Below are 17,981 nucleotides of genomic sequence, written 5' to 3'. Positions count from 1 at the left end.
TCTGTTCCAAACAGCAGGTCAGCCAAAGCCCATCTTTCTTCAGGTCAGCCATGAGACTGATTTGGAAAACATGCTTTCCACTCAGGCTGCATCACACACTCTCCATCATCTTTTATACAAAACTTTTATGGAATTTAACAAAAATTAGATCACTTAGTGCCACAAACTAAAGGGGAAAATATTATAGTTTGCATTTCCTAATCATTCTAGGGATTACAAAGGAAACTACACTCTAAAGGAAACAAAATTAGATATATTTGTTCAAAATCTTTAGGATTATTACTCTTTACTACATTCCACAGGACTGTTTAATTTACTCTTTTAATAATTGTTTCAGTTTGATACCCCAGCAAATTAGGGTCATATTCATATATATTCCTTTAAATACATAACTTGATTCTCTTAAGTGCTGAGCTGCTCTATTTCATCTTGCCCCTGCCTCCCACTCTGGAAAGATGCTTACTGCTAAATTCTAGACAGATGTGGGTACTCAGGCAGATTTTAAACACTCTAATTTTAAATGCACATTTGTGAAAATTTTTCCATGTTTAATTGTTCTGCAGAATACCTTGGTGTGGGTCACCACTCTGTTGTAATTATCACACTGACCAATGGCTTTGTGTGTAATTTGACAGTTCTTAAAGTTAAGATCATCTCCAGTCTGATAAGAACATGTTGGACAACACCATCTCAGATTTGAGACCCTGAATGAAGAGGTATTTAAAAGGTACTAAATACAGTGATTTAGTGTTGCTTCAAAACCAGAAATCAACTGAGATGCTCTTATGAGAGATCTGACACTTTCTGTGCTCCACAGCAGCTAGGAAGTCCATGCATAACTTCCCACAACTTTTGCCCTTGAGTTTAGGGAATAATCCTCAACAGGTACAAGCAAGTATTGTGCCACTTAGTGAAGCCAAACTGAATTACTGTAAAAATTCAGATTATAACTTCAGAAATTAAATAGCAAAAACTAATTAAACTCTGACTCTGTCCAAAAAAATCAGATGACTTTATAACAAGAACAGCTCTCACATGAGTGGTTCATCAGTGTCAACCCAAAGACAGATCATTACAGCTTTACAGGAAACCATCCTGGCATATTCTGTCCAATATATTTCATAGACGAGTCTTGAAAAACATCAAATCTTTTTGAACACTGAGTGGCGATCATGTGTAAATCACCCCCACTGGCAGCTGCTGCTGCTGCTCTGCTTGCTGCAGACTTCTTGTTCCATCATGCTGTACAGAGCAGCTGCTTCAGTGGTTGTTCTTGTTGAGGGCAGCATGGCACACCATGAAAGAAATGAAATCTGCAGATGTAGGTCGTGCTGAATTACTTCAATAATCTATGGTAAAATGCTCATGTTGTTAACCCCAGAATAACAGACACTGTTTTTCTGAAACTTCAAATTTTACTGTAGAGCAATCATAATTTCATCCAGTTGTAGTATGCCCTAATTAAGCCTGAAGAAAAAGTCAAGCTACTGTGCTGTAATAACATACGCAACTAAAACAGCATTACATGATAATTATTGAACCCGTCAATATACCTAGAAGAGAACTACTAACCAGAACATATGGACTAGAGAGCTATAATTCCATGCACAATGTTTCACGATACGTTAAAGCACTAGAATGAAAGATTTGACATTTTTTATTGTGTCTATATAAAGATATATTTGTCTTTATAAATCTTTATGCACTCAAATCCATATTTCTTTAATGTATATCTACACACACATGCTCAGTATTCAACATTCAAGTCAAGATTCCCATCCCATCATTCCAGACAAATCTCAGAGGAGATTCCTTTCTTTGGCTCCTGTGGTGAAACCCAGCCTGCTATACCCAACACTTCCTTGAATTTCCTATTTTGGCTATGCCCTCACACTTCTAGCCCTTCAGCTTCCATTTTTCTCATGCACTGTCTCATTTAAAATTTATTCATCACTTAAATTTTGAAGATTATTTCATGTCATCATGCTTCCAAATGGTCACTTTCTCTTCATGTGGAATAACCCAGAGTATAACCCAGAGTATCAAGAATATTGGATGTGTTAATTACTCATGTTTACAAAGATCTCTTATTTTTCTTGTCATTTTATTGGTGGAACTTGTTGCCTGAACTCATCACCAAAAAGTGGCCGATGCTGCAACCCAAACCACTTATGACTTCGCAAATATCCTGTGCTTGCTCCTTCTGGTTTTTCAGACAGCACTGATCTGAGACCCAGAGCCTTCCAGCACAGACAACACACTTGCCCTGAATAATCCTGAGTCGTCTCTGAGCCCTAAAGAGGAATTTCAAAAAATCCAAAATTAAGAGATCACATGATGAAGTCTGCATCACTCAGAATTTTCTGAGTCAGATTTAGATAAGGAGAAGCAAACCGCTCTCTCAGTCTCAGCTTACCTCAGATGGGGACCATTGGGCCTCAGCGGTGGTTGCCAAGAGATGGCAATAAAGGATTCACTGATTGGAGTCACAGACAGGGGACTGACACTCTCAGGAATTGTCGAGGGTGTGGTCACTCTTGTGGGCAAACTCTCAGTGCAGCCTCCTAGAAAGCCATCACCTCCAGTGCAAGCTATCACCGTGACCGAGTAGTTGGTGTAGGGGACCAGGTTGGTCACCAAATGGCTCAGCCTCGATGAAGGGTTCCCAGTGATGACAATGCGTGGGTCAGGCATGCGAATCTCGTAGTTCAGGATTTCTCCATTCGGAATCAGAGGAGGCTTCCAGGAGACCTGAAGGAGGAGGGGAAAAAGAAATAAAATTAAAATAACAGATTTCTTACAGTCACATTGCAGAAATACAGACGCAGCATAATACAGATGGACACAAGCGGGATCTGAAGATGTTCTTCTATATTAAAACAGACTTTTATTTTTAAAGGGAAATCAGTTAGAAATCTAATCTTTAATTTTAGTGAGGTCCTCAGTAACAGTTGTAACCATTGAAAAATCTATTATTTTGCTTTACCAATAAAATGTGAACACTCCACATCACTCAAAATTCCATGAGATGTTCAGATGCATTAGCAGAAGTACAATACTTATCATAAGTATCACTGTCACTTATTTTCCGAGGGTGTATTTCCTGGCATGCTTGACTATGAGTGGCAGAATAAAAACAAATCTTGCTTTGTGTCTCCACAGTTTTCAAAAAGATGTAACTGCATTAGTTTCTATAAGAAAACACATTTTTCTGCACTTTTCATATGATGAAATAGGCAGGTTTTCCCTTTTATTTTTAATTAACAAATTACACTGGTAACTATCAGACAAAGAACAGGGACAATTTTCCATTTTAAGAACTATAAAATCATACTGAGAAAACTTGATTGCAAAAAGATTGGAAGTTACATACAGAATTCATGTTTTTTACAGATTTATATACACACATGCATATGTATTTATATATATACATACTGCTACCCTTACTGTAGTTTTGTTCTTACTGAACTGAAGTTAGGTGAGATTTTTTAAGTTTTTAGGGTTTTTTTGAGGGAGGGGGTCAATAGCACATTTACATATATATTTATTCTTACCAGCTCTACTGAAGAATCACACACAAACAATTACACTACAAAGTGCTTTAATGTTCTAAATTATTTTTTAAGGCTTTTTGCCATGGTACCATGATAGAGGAGCCTTCAGACTGGCACAACGAGGACATGTAACCTGACGTTTATTAGGAATCTCAAAGTTTCATTAAGGTAGTGTAAAAGCATCTATCAATACTCATTTCCCTAGAAATCCCAGTGCAGGAAGCATACGAGATTTGCTCTGGGACTGTTTTCCTTGCCATTTACCCACTCATCTAAAACAATTGCTGTCTCTTTTCCTCCCAGGCATGAGAAAATTAAGGATTGAATCCAACATAGAAAAGAACACAAAAATGGAGAAAACGTAGATATGCCTAAAACCTAGGTATATATCTAAAACCTAGGTGCAACAAAGAAAATACTGAAGTGTTAAACAGAAACACCACAATACTTTAGTTTCAGTTAATTTGAACTTTTTCCTTAATTCTCTTAGTCTTCAAAATAACTATCTTTAAAAATGCATATGCACAATTACACAGGGCCCTGGAAATAGAGAAGGTTGATTTATAAAATTATTTTTTTAAAAATGGGATTACAAAATGTTATAATTTAGGTACAGAAGGACCTCTTAGGCCATCAGACTTTAAGAAAGCTGGCAGCAAAGTACTGTAGAAAGCTGAAGGATTTTGATAACAGATTCTGGAATACTATTAAACAGAGAATTAGAAACAGGGTGATCTTGAGTAAAGACAGCAAAACCAAGATTATTGGTGCCCACATAGGAAAGGCTTAGCTCTGGCTAATTATCAAATGCTGTATTCAGATTTCTGTTGCTTCTGGCCCCAAATCATGTTCGAACAAATAAAGAAAATACCACTGATAAAGCAGTGCAAAATTTCACACAAGGTAGGAATTGATTCTGCACTATTCTCACAGACATTGAGCAGAACTCTCTTTTTGATGTATTTCATGTGATCTAGTGATAAGCTTAGGAACCAAAAGAATGGACAATTAGCACAGACAACAGAAAAAGTTTTCAAGTACAAGTATGTGCTGGTTTTGGCTGGGAAGAGTTAACTTCATAGTAGAATGGGGTTAGTATGGGGCTGTTTCAGATTTGTGCTGAAAACAGTGTGGGTAACACAGGGATATTTTTGTTATTGCTGAGCAGCATTTACAAAAAGTCAATACCTTTTCAGCCTCTCACCCCAGGAATGGAGCAAGAGGCAAGGGACACAAGTCGAAACAAATGAAGTAAATGCAAAGAAAAGTAAGTGATACACAGTCAGAAACTGGAACACAGGCTGTACAATTCTTGGATATGCATGGATGAAGTACCTATCCTGAAATTCTGGCTCAGTGAAGGTAAAGTATTTAAGGTCTTTTACCTGAATATTAATAAAGAAAATCTGTCATTATTGGTGAAAAAAGCCTTCTTGTTGCTTAATGCTAGGTGACTCAAAAAAAAAATAACTGTATGCCAAATACTTTGGAAAATACCTGGTACTACCCTCCCAGAAGACAAAATTGTCTCAAAACATTCACTTTGTACCAAAAATTATTTCCTGGAAGAGAGGATGAGTTATTTTATAATCACATTTCATTTTTGATGCCTAACTTTTATATCTAAACCTACAAAATTACCCTAACACAACTTGTGCAACATTCACCATGCCCTGTAACCCCTTCACATAAAGGGACAGTTTAATGACAGGAGAACAGAGGCTGCTCCATAATCTCAGCTCCTGAGTTTCACATAATGTGTGCCCTAGCTGGTAACACCTTCAAAAACTCCCAGGTGCTACTTCACAGCATTTTTTGTGCTCTCACTGGTACAATAGCTCATACTGTAAGTAGCAGATATGCTTTGTGGGGCTTACACTGGGAAATTTCTTTAAATTTTAATGTTTTTTTTCCCTGAGGGAAATAAAAACCACCCTGAACAAAGTATATTCGGCCAGCAGCATACACTTATTTTTGTCTGGGTATGGATATCCCACACAAAGATATGAAGACCTGTTGTTGCTCTGGTTAATAATTTTTTAACAAAGTAGTGGAATGACCAAGGATACTCCCTAACCCTTCTGTGTCACTTGAGCTGCTTAGAATTTCCTGTGTCACCTGGGAATGACAGGACTTGCAATCCCTCACAAACATCTTTTGTCAAGAGGCAAGGGACTGCCTGACCCATAAATGAAGATGATGGAGCCAGCCTGGTTAGCACACACGTGGCACTACTGGACCTCTTCTCCTCTTGGACATGCCAAGGTTTGAGGTAAGAGCTTGGCAATGCATGAAAGCAGGAAAGCTCACTAGACAGGCTCTGTTGGAAGCAGTAGCAGTTTGTTCATTGATTTGAAGCTCAGCAGTGAGACCATGAAAGAGGATGCCCATGAGGAAGAGAGAATAAGGTAACTACTGGGAGAGATTAACTGATTCAATGTAATGACTCTGGAAGCTTTCATTTAAAGATCAAAGGACCTTATTTTCTCCACCACAAAATTTAAAGAGACAGAAATTAGCCATTTTCCCCCCATTAAACAGTTATAACCTTGGAATTTTTTTTCCTTTTTTGACAGCAGTTGGAACCCTGCAACTTAATTCCGAACTATCTGAGGAGAGGCATTGGCCCATGTAAGCTATTTTACTATTCAGGCCTGGCTTCAACAGTTTGCTTTCAAATCAGTGTGTTTGGCTTCATTTTATTCTCATTTCTCCTAGATACTGCTTGTAACCTCTACAAACAGAATGTAATAAATACACTACTGAGAGCTTTTCACTGTTGGTCTCAAAGCACATTGTAAGTCTCAAAATGCAAATATTATTATTCCAGTTTTAGAGATAGAAAGACTTAATCCCAGACTAAATCACGTATCAGAAAGAAGCAAAACTCCAAACAAAGACCTGCTACCCTAATTCTGCATTCCAGCCACTGGACTAGTCCTCTGACAACATCCCAGCTCCCATGGAATAGTTGGGAGAAGAATTTCCTCCAAATTCTCATCTGTCTTAACAGAAATTATTGTGGCTTCAATCAAGAGCCAGGATCATCCTGGAAATGCAAATTCTGAGAAAGGTCACTGATAGCTCTGCTCATAAACTTCGCGCATGAGTTACACTCAGCTTCAGCAAGGACTACCACAGAAGAACAGCATGATCAAGTTTGCAGTAACAGATTACTACTACAAAAACTCCTAGGACTTGGCTTGAGTGGTGGGAAAAACAAAAGAACATTTATGATCCTAAACACCAACATCAGAGAATTTCAACTTTATCAAAGGCAAAGGGATGATGCTGATGAAACCCCACTGCATAATCTATATCAAATGAGCAAGCTGTGCAAGAAATCACAGTCCTAACATGTAGAAAACCACTAGTGTGCAAGTTAAGGTTGTTCCTATGGGTGTTGGAATATCCTAAGTCACTCAAGCAGCACTTATGTGTCAAATGAACCAAGGTCTCCCTGACCTTAGCAGCATTACAAGGCAATCTTCACACAAGGATTGATCGCTCCTAAACAATTTCCCTCATGCACCAGGCATACCTGCATAAAACTGGAAGACTGGTGAACAAAGTTCAAGCCCTTTTTTTTCCCTTTCCCAGCATGAAGCTGTTACCTGGGTGTGCTGCATCTCCCTTTAGCAGACACAGCTTAGGAATCAGGGTTGTTTCTACTCTCAAAATTATGTTCTGGGGTAACTGCAGACTGAAGTGTTTGGAGAATGAAACAGCACAAGAGAGTTTTAACCTGGAACAGAGGAAGGGTCTTCACAGACTTATTCTCTGCCACACAGTGACCTGCAGAGGAGGAACACTGAAGGATCACCTCACTGTTAGCACTGACTTCAGTGACCTTGGAGTAATTAGCACTGCACCCTGCATTCTGAAATCAGAATCAACTTCCCAAGACAGCAAACATTAATGTGTGAGACAAAAAACACCAGGTCCATAACATGTGCCCATAACTAATTCTGTGGGAAATGGAAAATGGATAAATTCTTTGTCATGCACGATACTCAAACTGTAACTACAGACTATGTTGCTTTAAATGTGTCAGTGATATCTGTTCCTTACAGCTGAAATCTTTCTCCTGTGTATTTTAATCCCAGCCTATTTACAGAACAACAGGCATTTAGCAGTCCGCTATCCAGCTTCTGGGCTAATGAAGAACAGAAGACAACCATAAAAATAGAGACTTGTTTATTTGTGTTTGCTCACTTTCATATCCAATTTAGTAGTGAAATCTGAGAAATGGCAACCAGAAATGTTTATCACTATTGCAATAAATGGTAATCTACTGCACTGAAAGAGTACAGATGGCAACTTTTGACAATACTGTGACAGCAAACTAATGACATTGTTCAATCTGGAGGGCAGAATAGCAACTTTCTCTGCTTCAGTTTCTTCTATACAAAAAACAGAATGGCAGATGAACAGCAAAGTAAGACACTGTCATCTCTGTGGGTAACAACAAAAATGAATGACAATTGCATTAAAAAGCCTATAACCCTTCCTCAGTCAGAGAACTCATGAGGAAATACTTCAGAAAAATAATCAATCCATGGAAAATCAATGACATTATTGAATCAATATGCAATACAAACAAAAAAAAGAAATTAGAATAGCAATTAGGTGCCACAGAATCACCACAGCCCTGCATTCCTCACTTGCAACATATATAACATATATTAAGAGAGAAGTAATAATAATTCTTATTTTTCTCATTTTGTATCTGATCAAATTGCAGGAAGTTTCTTTAAATGATGTTATCATGAAGGAATAGCACAGCACAAGAACTATATGTCAATGAGGTATTTATTCCATCCAACTAGGAGGAAACCATTCCCTTATAAACTCTTTATAAACACTAAAAAGAAAAAAAAAAATTGTTTCCCCTGGAGAGAAACATCAGGATTATGCACAACTCATGCCAGCTTCTATCTTTAGAAAAAAAAGTTAAATTAAGGATGATTGGAAATGGCTGCAGCTTTTTATCTATCAGTGGTCCAGTTGGTGGCAGTCATCAGTGAGGGGGAGCAATACAGGCAACATAAGGCAGCAAGTCTCTGGTTAAGCCAATAATTAAGACTACAGCTGCCTTTTCCAGGCCAGAATCCTCAAGATAGAACCCCAGCAGCAAAAAGGAATTCCTCCTACCAAAAGTTATAAGGCCAAAGTTGGAATATTTGCATACTACAGTTAATTTAGTTCAGTGTACCCAGCCACATAATGCCTTTCCTACACAATGAACTCTATTAAATAATTATTCACTGTGTAAACCAGCCTCTTTCTCAAGCCACTCAACCTAGCTACATTTGCGAATGTCATATCAGTGTGAAGTGTGAGATTGAAGCAGCACAGCAATTGCAACCCTCACAAGAAAAGGAAACAATTTCTTTTCTACTTCTGTACATTAGGGTATAGCAAATCTTGTGTAACAGGAATAATGTTCATGGCATTGGCATATACTAAATAAAGGGCTTCTGCAGTTGCTGAATACCTCCACTTCACTTTGGCATTTAATCAGCCACAAAAGCAGTTTATTGCGCATTATACTCCGCTACCATGAACATTATCAATTCAGCAAATATTAAAAAATATCATGCAGGTGTCACAGAAATGGGTACTTCAAAAATTATCGACAGCTTTATGCTTTCTGTTGCTCAAAGGAAAGCAAGTTAAATGTTATGGAGAGATATTGGTGCATTCTGATTAAAATGAAATGTTAAAGGAGCACACACATATAAGAACTGTTTATCCTGAGAGTGACCTGCAGTGCTGATATTCTCCTCCTTGCAGAGTGAAAGCTTTGGTCTATGAAAATAAGCTGTACACTCAAGTGAGTACTATCCTGGAGCACTTTGAATTCTTCACATCCTCAAATAATTTCTATTGATTCAATGACTAAATAAAGGAATGGAAATATATTTCTCTTGTTTTGTAAATTCTCTCTGTTTTCAGTAGTAATAAATATTTGCACTCATGGTTTAGGGATTGGTTGCACTGACAGCTGAAAGCCTCTATTGATTTGCTACTGTGGCTTGGTAAAGGAGCCTCTTGCTAATCTTTCCCACAGCGCCTTTCCAATACCTCCTGCTCTAACCTGCTCTAACCAGCTCTCTCTAGGGCGAGAGGTAATTAAAATCTCCTTCCCAAAGAGATGCCTTGTTTTCCACACTGTGCTTAAGAGTTGCTATTGCAGACACTGAGGTAAGAGCACTGTACAGCACCAAGGACTCCACAAATTTCATTTGAACACTACATAGGTGATACATGTACTACAGTTGTGCTGGGCTTGAGCTACTCAGGAGGGAAAGTAAGCCTTTCTAGGACTCTTAGGGGCACCAGTGTAAAGTAATTCCATATGAAATCCATCCTATTTTCACACAGGAAAACATTTCAACCACTAAGAGGAAATCTTTGCAGAATACTGCACAGTTGTTCTGTCTGGGCAACTAGCAATTTCTGGGATGAAGGGACACAATGGGTTCACAGATCTCCACTCTAGTTCTAGAGAATTTGGGCAAAATCCCCAAACATCTTGTGAACAGGTGCTCCCTTGTTCTTCTTGTACTCTCCCAGTACACAGCATTCACACAAGACTGCCTCAGGGACACAGTGAAGCCCTGAGTGCTCTCCAAGCCCTCCTACTCTGACATGAATTTGCCATAAAAATGCAGGGAAGGAAACAACACCACCTCTAGCAAGCTAATCCATTTGACAGATCTGTAAGAAGACCGACAAGTAAGATGAAATCCCAGTCGCTTCCTCTGGTGCTCCCATCTGCAAACAAGCAGAAGGCGAGAAAACTGCTGGGTGCAGCAAGTCTTGTCTATTATCTTGTCGGTGATGAAGTGCAATGAGCTCTTCTGCAACTACAGCTTTGTTTCAATTTTTTAAAGAGAAGAAAGAATTTATTATTAGAATAGTAAATGCTTAAAAATTAAATAAATGTCTTGCTCACCTGGACAAGTGAGAGAAATTTTGAGATTTTTATGAAGTCTTAGAATCTTAGAAATCAGAACTGAAGTAATATCTCATCCATAGGATACTCTGCACAGAAACCGCAACAAGTGTTCCTGACTTTCTATCACTTATGATGAATATAAAATGGAACAACATTAAGTAAATTAAAATACTTGATAAATACAAGAATTTGTGTCGATATCAGCAAAGAACCAATGCTCTGTACAGTAACAGAGAATTTAGCAGAAGAGACACTCAGGAGTGAATATATTTGGAGAGACATATATGTAAGTCACTTTTCTCAATTCAATACTGCCACCTTAAACTATTTTGAGCATTTTAACTTAAATATTTAAAATTAATGAAAACTGACAGTAAAACCGATTCATGGAAATAAAAACATCAAGGCATCAGCATCTTTGACAAAAATTGATCCTAACAGATCCAAAAAATACGTGTTTCCAGGTGAAAAACACAAGTCCAAGACTACACGAGCAGCAGTGACACTAAATTTGACCACCATTCATAGAGGAGTTCATACAGTTTGGACATTAAAGGGCTTTAAAGAGTTTTGAATATTAATGACAGGCTGGGGAAGAAGAAGGAAAATAAGCATCTGAACTTTTCAGTAAGAAAGGGAAAACAAATTTTAAAAACAATGCTGTATTGAAATTTAATTATTACAGAGTGAAAACTGTATTGCCTGAATTCAGCTTTCAGAAGAAATAAATGACTCAACTAACTTTCAGTATTGGTAGCTTACTTAATCTTGGAGTTGAGAAAAATACAATAAAATTACAACTGTACACATGTGTCTGATCTTGGAAAAGATATCCAGTAAAGAATGACAGTCTCTGATAACCCGCAGGCTTTTAAAACTAGGATTGAGTGTTGAATGCACTTGGAGAAAAAAAAACAGGGGTAAGATATAAAATTATTACGGTCTTACCACATTAACTGGAGCTTCAAAGGTTGCAGTGAGTCTTTGTGCTCAGAGTTGAAGCCAACACGAAAACGCTCACACAGTGAAACATGGACATATGGGGAAACATGCGATAGAACTAGAGCTACTATTTACTCAGCATTGCAGCTTCTGGCAAATCCATGAAAAATGCTTTACTATAAATTGTGGGGAATATTAAGATATATCTACAGAAGTACAGAGGGCAGAGTCCTGGAAGTAGATTGCCCAAATCTTCAATAAGCAGTCTGGCAATTCATCATAATTACTAGTGGTCGATCGTTATTAATTCTTACAGTAACCATTGTACTCATATTGAACTGATTTGCAATTAACACAGAGGTAACATGCAATTCCTTAGACATTAAAACATAATTTCATAAGCTCAGGATTTTTTTGTCTAATAGTGAATAGCATTTTTTATAGTTTAAAATTATGTTTGAACAAAGAAAAAATATCAGCATTGGTTTACTGCTGAAATTCATACCCTCAAACTATTCCGATTGCATTGGTAACACCACTGTGTTTACCTTTTGAAAATACAATGTATACCAGAAAATAATAAATCTAACAGATGAACTTCAATCTTATGCAAATGTCCTTTGTTTTGTGCTCTGGTGAGCAAGCTACTGTACCAATACTTTTGGCATTAGTACAAGACTGAATCCATGGAAGCATGTGTGTATTTACACAAAAGAGGCTTCTAAGCTACAAAAATCCCTCTTGTTTGGTTACACTAATTTCCCTTGAATGAAGTTTGTATGCAAGCCAAAACAATGGTAGTTATCCTGTCCTCTAGAGTTCATTCCCAACAGAACGATGTGAATAATTGAAAACTTCCTATGTAGTCCTGTAAGACTCGTCTTTCGTAAATCAGGAGAGCAAAAATGCTATTTTTTCTTCATTAGCCATTAAAAAAAAATCTGATAATTATACAGATGACTTAATTACAGAAAAAAAAAATACTTCTAAGCATTTTAATGAAGTCTTGAAATTTTGGAGAAGGTAGTAGGCAATTTTCTGATCTGATTAGGGAGTTAAAAGTAATATTTTAAGTTTAATATTGAAAATACATCAGGTGTGCAAGGAAGAAGATGAACTGGAATATAATGCCAGGGGCTGGTGTAAAAAAAAAAAAAAAGTGGAAAGGAGTCTAATGCTTTTGAGTCAAAGCACAGACACTAATTATTCAACTACCCCTGCAGCAATGAAGCCTGTTGGCTCAGCCAGTAGATGTCTCTCTTAAATACACAGTTGCTACAAGGAAAACACATTAAAGCCATGAGGCAATGGGAGTTATTCCTACCTTGACTGAATAGGGTCCCAATGCTTCAGCGTCAGGTGGCTGAACACCGGCAGGTCTTGAAGGCCTGGTGGTAACTTCTGCCCAGGCACTGCTGTTCGTGCTCCCATGCAGGGTGCTCATCAGCACTCTGTACTCAAATTTCTGCCAAGGACTCAGAGCAGTGCTCTGGTCAATGTAGCTCATGGACTGACCAAAGGGGAGATGTGCCACAGTTGAGATTTGGTCTGTTCCTTTCACCCTCCTCTCTATTGTAAGGTTTTCCACCAAACCATTTGGGCGAGCAGGTGGTTGCCAGGATATGACCACAGAAGTTGGAGTATCAGAATAGAGTTCTGGAGCAGGAATATCCTCAGGGGCATCTGGAAGAGTCTGTATTTCTGGGGTTGTGGGTGAAAGAGAGCACCCTTTAGAAGTGCATCCTTCTACGTGAAACACATAGACAGTGTAAGGATTCAAGTCTTCTACAGTGCAGTTGGATGTAGTTCCTGGCACTGTAGCATGCAGTTGGCCATTTTGGTAAATATTATAATGTGTGATAATGCCATTTGGCTTTAAAGGATGCTGCCAGGTGATGCTCGCTGCCCTTGCTGTAACATCCAATAGAAGTGGTGGATCTAAAGGTCCAGGCTCTGTAATAAAATTAAAAAAAAAAAAAAAAAAAAAAAAAAGGAAAGAGAAATTACTAACAATTTGTGATTTTTAAAATCAGTATCAGCAAGACGTACTCACCAAATGAGGCTCAAAAATCAGAAAAGGAGCTCAGATCTACTAAACAGCCTGTTTCTTTGGAAAATGTATGTCCAGACATTCAGGGGATGAATATGGCTCTCTTCTCAAAGGAAAGCTGCTCACCTTCCCTAGTCCCAACCCTCCTCCCTCCTCTTCTGCATCCTTTTTTCCTCCTGTGTCTCAGAAGTGCCCTATCAATGCTGTTTGCATGAGGAGAAAGTGTATGGCTCAGTATTACTATAGGCCTGCAGTTCTAGCTTTTGGGGATGTTTTTCTAGAGCGCTAGATACTAATTGCAACCAACAGCACAGACATAACAATGCTGTGTACAGCTCAGCAAGTCTCTACTGCATCTCTCATTATATATTCAATATTTTACTTCATTCTGTTTATAATTCTAATCCTTTTTTTGCAATTTATCTACTCCCTGTTAATATTATAGGTGATTTTTTACTTCGACTGTGACAGAAGCTGCCGATTTAGCTCTTTCACCTACTGATAAATAAACAATGCACAGATCTGACCTTTAGGTTAACAGGTTTTATGCTTGCTCCACTCAGCACTCTAACTGATTCAATTATCATAAAGGTTCAGGAGCTTCCATGAATACTGAAAAAGACCGACCATATGCCTGCATAGGTGTTGTGGAACAGCAAATACTCTGCAGCCCTCCAGAGAAATTCCTTAATTGTAAATAATTTCACCATGCGACACAATCAAGTCACCTTGAATGCAAAACCCTCAGCCTGTGGAGGCAAAGTGTTATTTAAGCTTTACTGGGCTGCGTTAAATTCTGCAATTTGAAGGGCTGTTAAGTTTTTCAATTGAAATTTCATTTAAAATGCAGGTGCTTTTTATTATATTGAGGCTTTACTGCTCTCTAGGTACAAGCATGAACATGGTGCAATAACACAAATCTGGCTCAATCACTGATCAGTAACAGCTGTAATTCCAGAACATTTAGCATTCTTATAAACCACATCCTAAAATCTATAAATTGCTACAGCAAATCAAGAAAATACTATACTCTCCCCTATTCTGCCCATAGCAATTTTGACATTTATGAGATTTTTCTGTGAACATTACATTTTATTGAAATCTTTAAAAATATATACTTGGATTTAGTAATTGTTTAAAATAGCTTTAGATTTGGGGATTTGCAGGAGGAGAGGAAGAAGAGGGGACCTACATTTAGAATTATAAGGGTTCAAAAATTTAAAATTCATTAGTGACTGTGGGTGTGCCAAGATTTCAGGGGAGGTGACATAGAATATGCTGAATTCCGTTGTAGTCAACAACACTATTATTTAATTCCTGGTGTCCAAACCAGAAGGAACATTATAGGAAGAATCATTTACTTCACCAGAAGTTAAATAATTCCTGATAAATTTTAAGGGAAAAGCGAGGGGAATGGGGGAAGGAATCAAATAAATCCAGCACAATGAATTGCTCCTTCTATATTTTAGAGTAACAGCTGAAGCAGTCAGAAGTCCCTGTTCTCCTCTCACATACAAAGAGAGGTACATCAGAATTATTCCAGTGATGTCTGTGAAAACAGTGATGTAAAATTGGGATAGCAAGCTTTTTTTTTTTTTTTTTGCTTTTGAATTTGAAAAATAACAGTGTTTTTTCTTTCATTATATGATGCATCACAAAGCAAGTCCATAAATCAGCTGTATCACATATCCTGCTCTACTCACAGTGATAATAAGGATGGAGTTCTGTATTTAATGCTTGTGCACACTAGGATTAATTTAGATCTCTGAATTTGCAAGTACAAAAGATGATCCGTTGTAAAGAGTAATTAAATTCTATTTGCATGTACTCTTGGGTAAAATCAATTAGGTCGTAAGTTGGAACAAAATTTGGTCCGTTATTTAGACCTCCCTGAAAGATGGAGAATTGGAGGTGTAAATCTGAATTAAATTTATATTTATATTCTGTAAACTGAATTTTTTTTTCTGAGGTGGAAGGGAAGGAGAAGAATTTGCTTTGGAATTAAAGACCTTGAAAATCAGTTGCTGCAAATTCTAGTTTAGTGGGGGAAAGGAGATGAAATACAATATTTACCACTGAACTACAAATGTGCATTTCATCTAATTATAGCTCATAAGCTATTGCACTGTGGGCATCTACAGAAGGGAGAAAAAAAAAACACAATAGAAAAGCCCCCAAATATTCAAGCAGTTTGCTGTAAGGGAACAGCTAAGCCTTTATACTCCTACTGAATAAGTTGCAGGCATTACAGGTGAAACATCCATGGTAATTAGCTGAACCTGAGCTTCAACACCCCCCGAGTTCAGACTTATTCCTTAAGGACAATCTGTAATGTACAGGAGGAGCTGTCAAACTTCAGCTTTGGGTCCCCCTAGTCCCTCCCCTTCCCCTCAAAAAAGCGTATTTTGGTAGCTAGCATACCTACCCACACATTCCCTACTGCCCTTTTAAAAGAGAGACTTTTAAGACTTTCTGAGTTCAAACAAGACGTTTGAGAGATGCTTAATTGGCCCCACTGGATGAGAAAGCATTAAATCCTGGTCCCCAACTCTCATTCAGTGCAGCTTCTTTTTAAATGGCAAGCAGAATCATCTAATTCTATGTACAAATCAACTAGCACCATACTGCTTGGTTGAAAGGGTCACCACAATTATGTAAAACATGAGTATTAACTATAATTGGGATAGTTTGCTAATACAATAAAAAGCTCTGAACATGAAAAAAGTTATGCTCGCAGCAGTAGCTATCACTTTCTAAAGTAAGAATTCATGGATGAAATGACATGAAAAAGATGGTTATAAAATTTTAATGGAATGATAAAAGGCAAAAGTCATCCTCTCAGCTGAATTCTTAAAATCCCTATATATCACAATCAGCTCCTTAACTGTAAAATCAATGTGGAGTATAACATGTTGTCAGTGTGGTTGTCACTGGAGGGAAGACTGCAAAGTATGACAGCTACACAGCTCAGCCTGTCAATGATGAAAATAAAATCATAAAGCTTTTTACATGGATGAAATTGTTTATAGAAGTAACTACTGAAGATGGAACGATGGGCATCTTTGTCCTTAAGATTCTAAGTTCATATTTCAAATCATTTCATTACAGTATTAATACTAGAAGGTAGTTTCATTTTGGCAAATTAAATTATCTTTTATGGTAGACTACTTCGCTCATCTACTTCAAAAGTTCAGACTTGATTTAAAATAAAGGCACAAAACTGTCATTAATATTTTTTAATTCCCTGACTAAAACAATACATTTGTTTATTTACTGTGAGACTTGGAAAGCAATGAGTTATACTCTCATGTTGTATTTTTTGGGAGGAACCTACATTTACATTTAATATACTAAGACATGTACCTGAACTGATGCCCTTTAAAGCTAATGAGAAATACCTGATTTGCAGGCAAACTCTCTCACTAAGCAGAATAAAAATTCTGTGCCTTTTACTCTTTAATCATTTACTCTTTTTAGAAACATGGACAATGAAATTATATGTATTAACAGAATGTGGTGTCTTTCATGTACTGCTGACTGTACCCAGCAGCAAACCCAAATTGTGTAGCTCTGGGCATAAGGGACCACAGGAATCTTTTATCACATGAGATCACAAAGCTCAAAAGTCGTTAAGCTGTTCATGCAATATCATGCAATCCATATGAACCCCTTCAAATATGTATTAAGAGCTGTCTTCAGAGTATTAAGACTTGTTGCCCTCTACTGCTCCAAATGTACATTGGTTCCAGAACTTCAGTTCTACCAGTCAATAAAGTTCTTATTCCTAATCTGTAGGCATGCATGGGGAGTTTGCACTATATATCATATGATCATCTTATCACATGTCCCACTACTACATCAGCTTAATTTGTTCTGTCCTTTTGCTATTCGTCCTGTCAAGTATTTCAGATTATTTCTCTTTCCTTTGTCACCTCACCACGTTTTGTCTTCTCTTGCTTCCATTTCCATTTTTCTTTCTTGAGCTCATGTGAATACATTCACATCAACTATTTATGGATTAGTTTATATGCCTCAATTATATGGACCTAAATTACACAGCTAAAGTAGGAGAGCTGTCTTCTCAGACAACAGATGTCATAAGCAGAGAAAGCAAGAGCTTCCAAATGTGGCAAACTGCATTATTTACCCTCTTGTTCTGCACTACCTATCTTCATTGTCTACGTCAGGAAGATTTAGGAGAATCACAGAATCATAATCACCAATCTTGAGCTGGAAGGGACCCATCAGGATCATCAAAGCACAACTCCTGACTCTGCACAGGATATTCCCAGGAGTCACACCATGTGCCTGAAAGTGGTGTCCAAACACTTCCTGAACTCTGTCAACCTTGGGCTGTGAACACTACCCTGGGGAGCCTGTTCCTGTGTCCAAGCACCCTTTGAGAGAAGAACTTTATTCTAATACCCAACCTAAACCTCCCCTGACACAACTTCAGGCCATTCCCTCAGGT

General features: G+C 37.7%; 1 protein-coding gene across 12 annotated transcripts in view; it reads right to left on the bottom strand.

Annotated features, from left to right (window-relative positions):
- USH2A (usherin) overlaps window positions 1–17,981 on the bottom strand; it is a 374,435-nt gene that overhangs the window by 117,844 nt on the left and 238,610 nt on the right. For all 12 annotated transcript variants that reach the window (XR_008429695.1, XR_008429696.1, XM_053936908.1 and 9 more), the window contains 2 exons: window positions 12,785–13,413; window positions 2,417–2,751 (listed from right to left, as the gene is read on the bottom strand). Coding sequence is in view for 10 of the 12 variants with exons in the window: in XM_053936908.1 (XP_053792883.1) it covers window positions 2,417–2,751; window positions 12,785–13,413 (964 nt within the window). In the remaining 2 variants the exon portion in view is untranslated. The remainder of the gene's footprint in view (window positions 1–2,416; window positions 2,752–12,784; window positions 13,414–17,981) is intronic.

This window comes from Vidua chalybeata, chromosome 3, assembly GCF_026979565.1.
Source record: "Vidua chalybeata isolate OUT-0048 chromosome 3, bVidCha1 merged haplotype, whole genome shotgun sequence".
NCBI lineage: Eukaryota > Metazoa > Chordata > Aves > Passeriformes > Viduidae > Vidua > Vidua chalybeata.
This window is presented reverse-complemented; position numbering and strand designations above follow the sequence as displayed.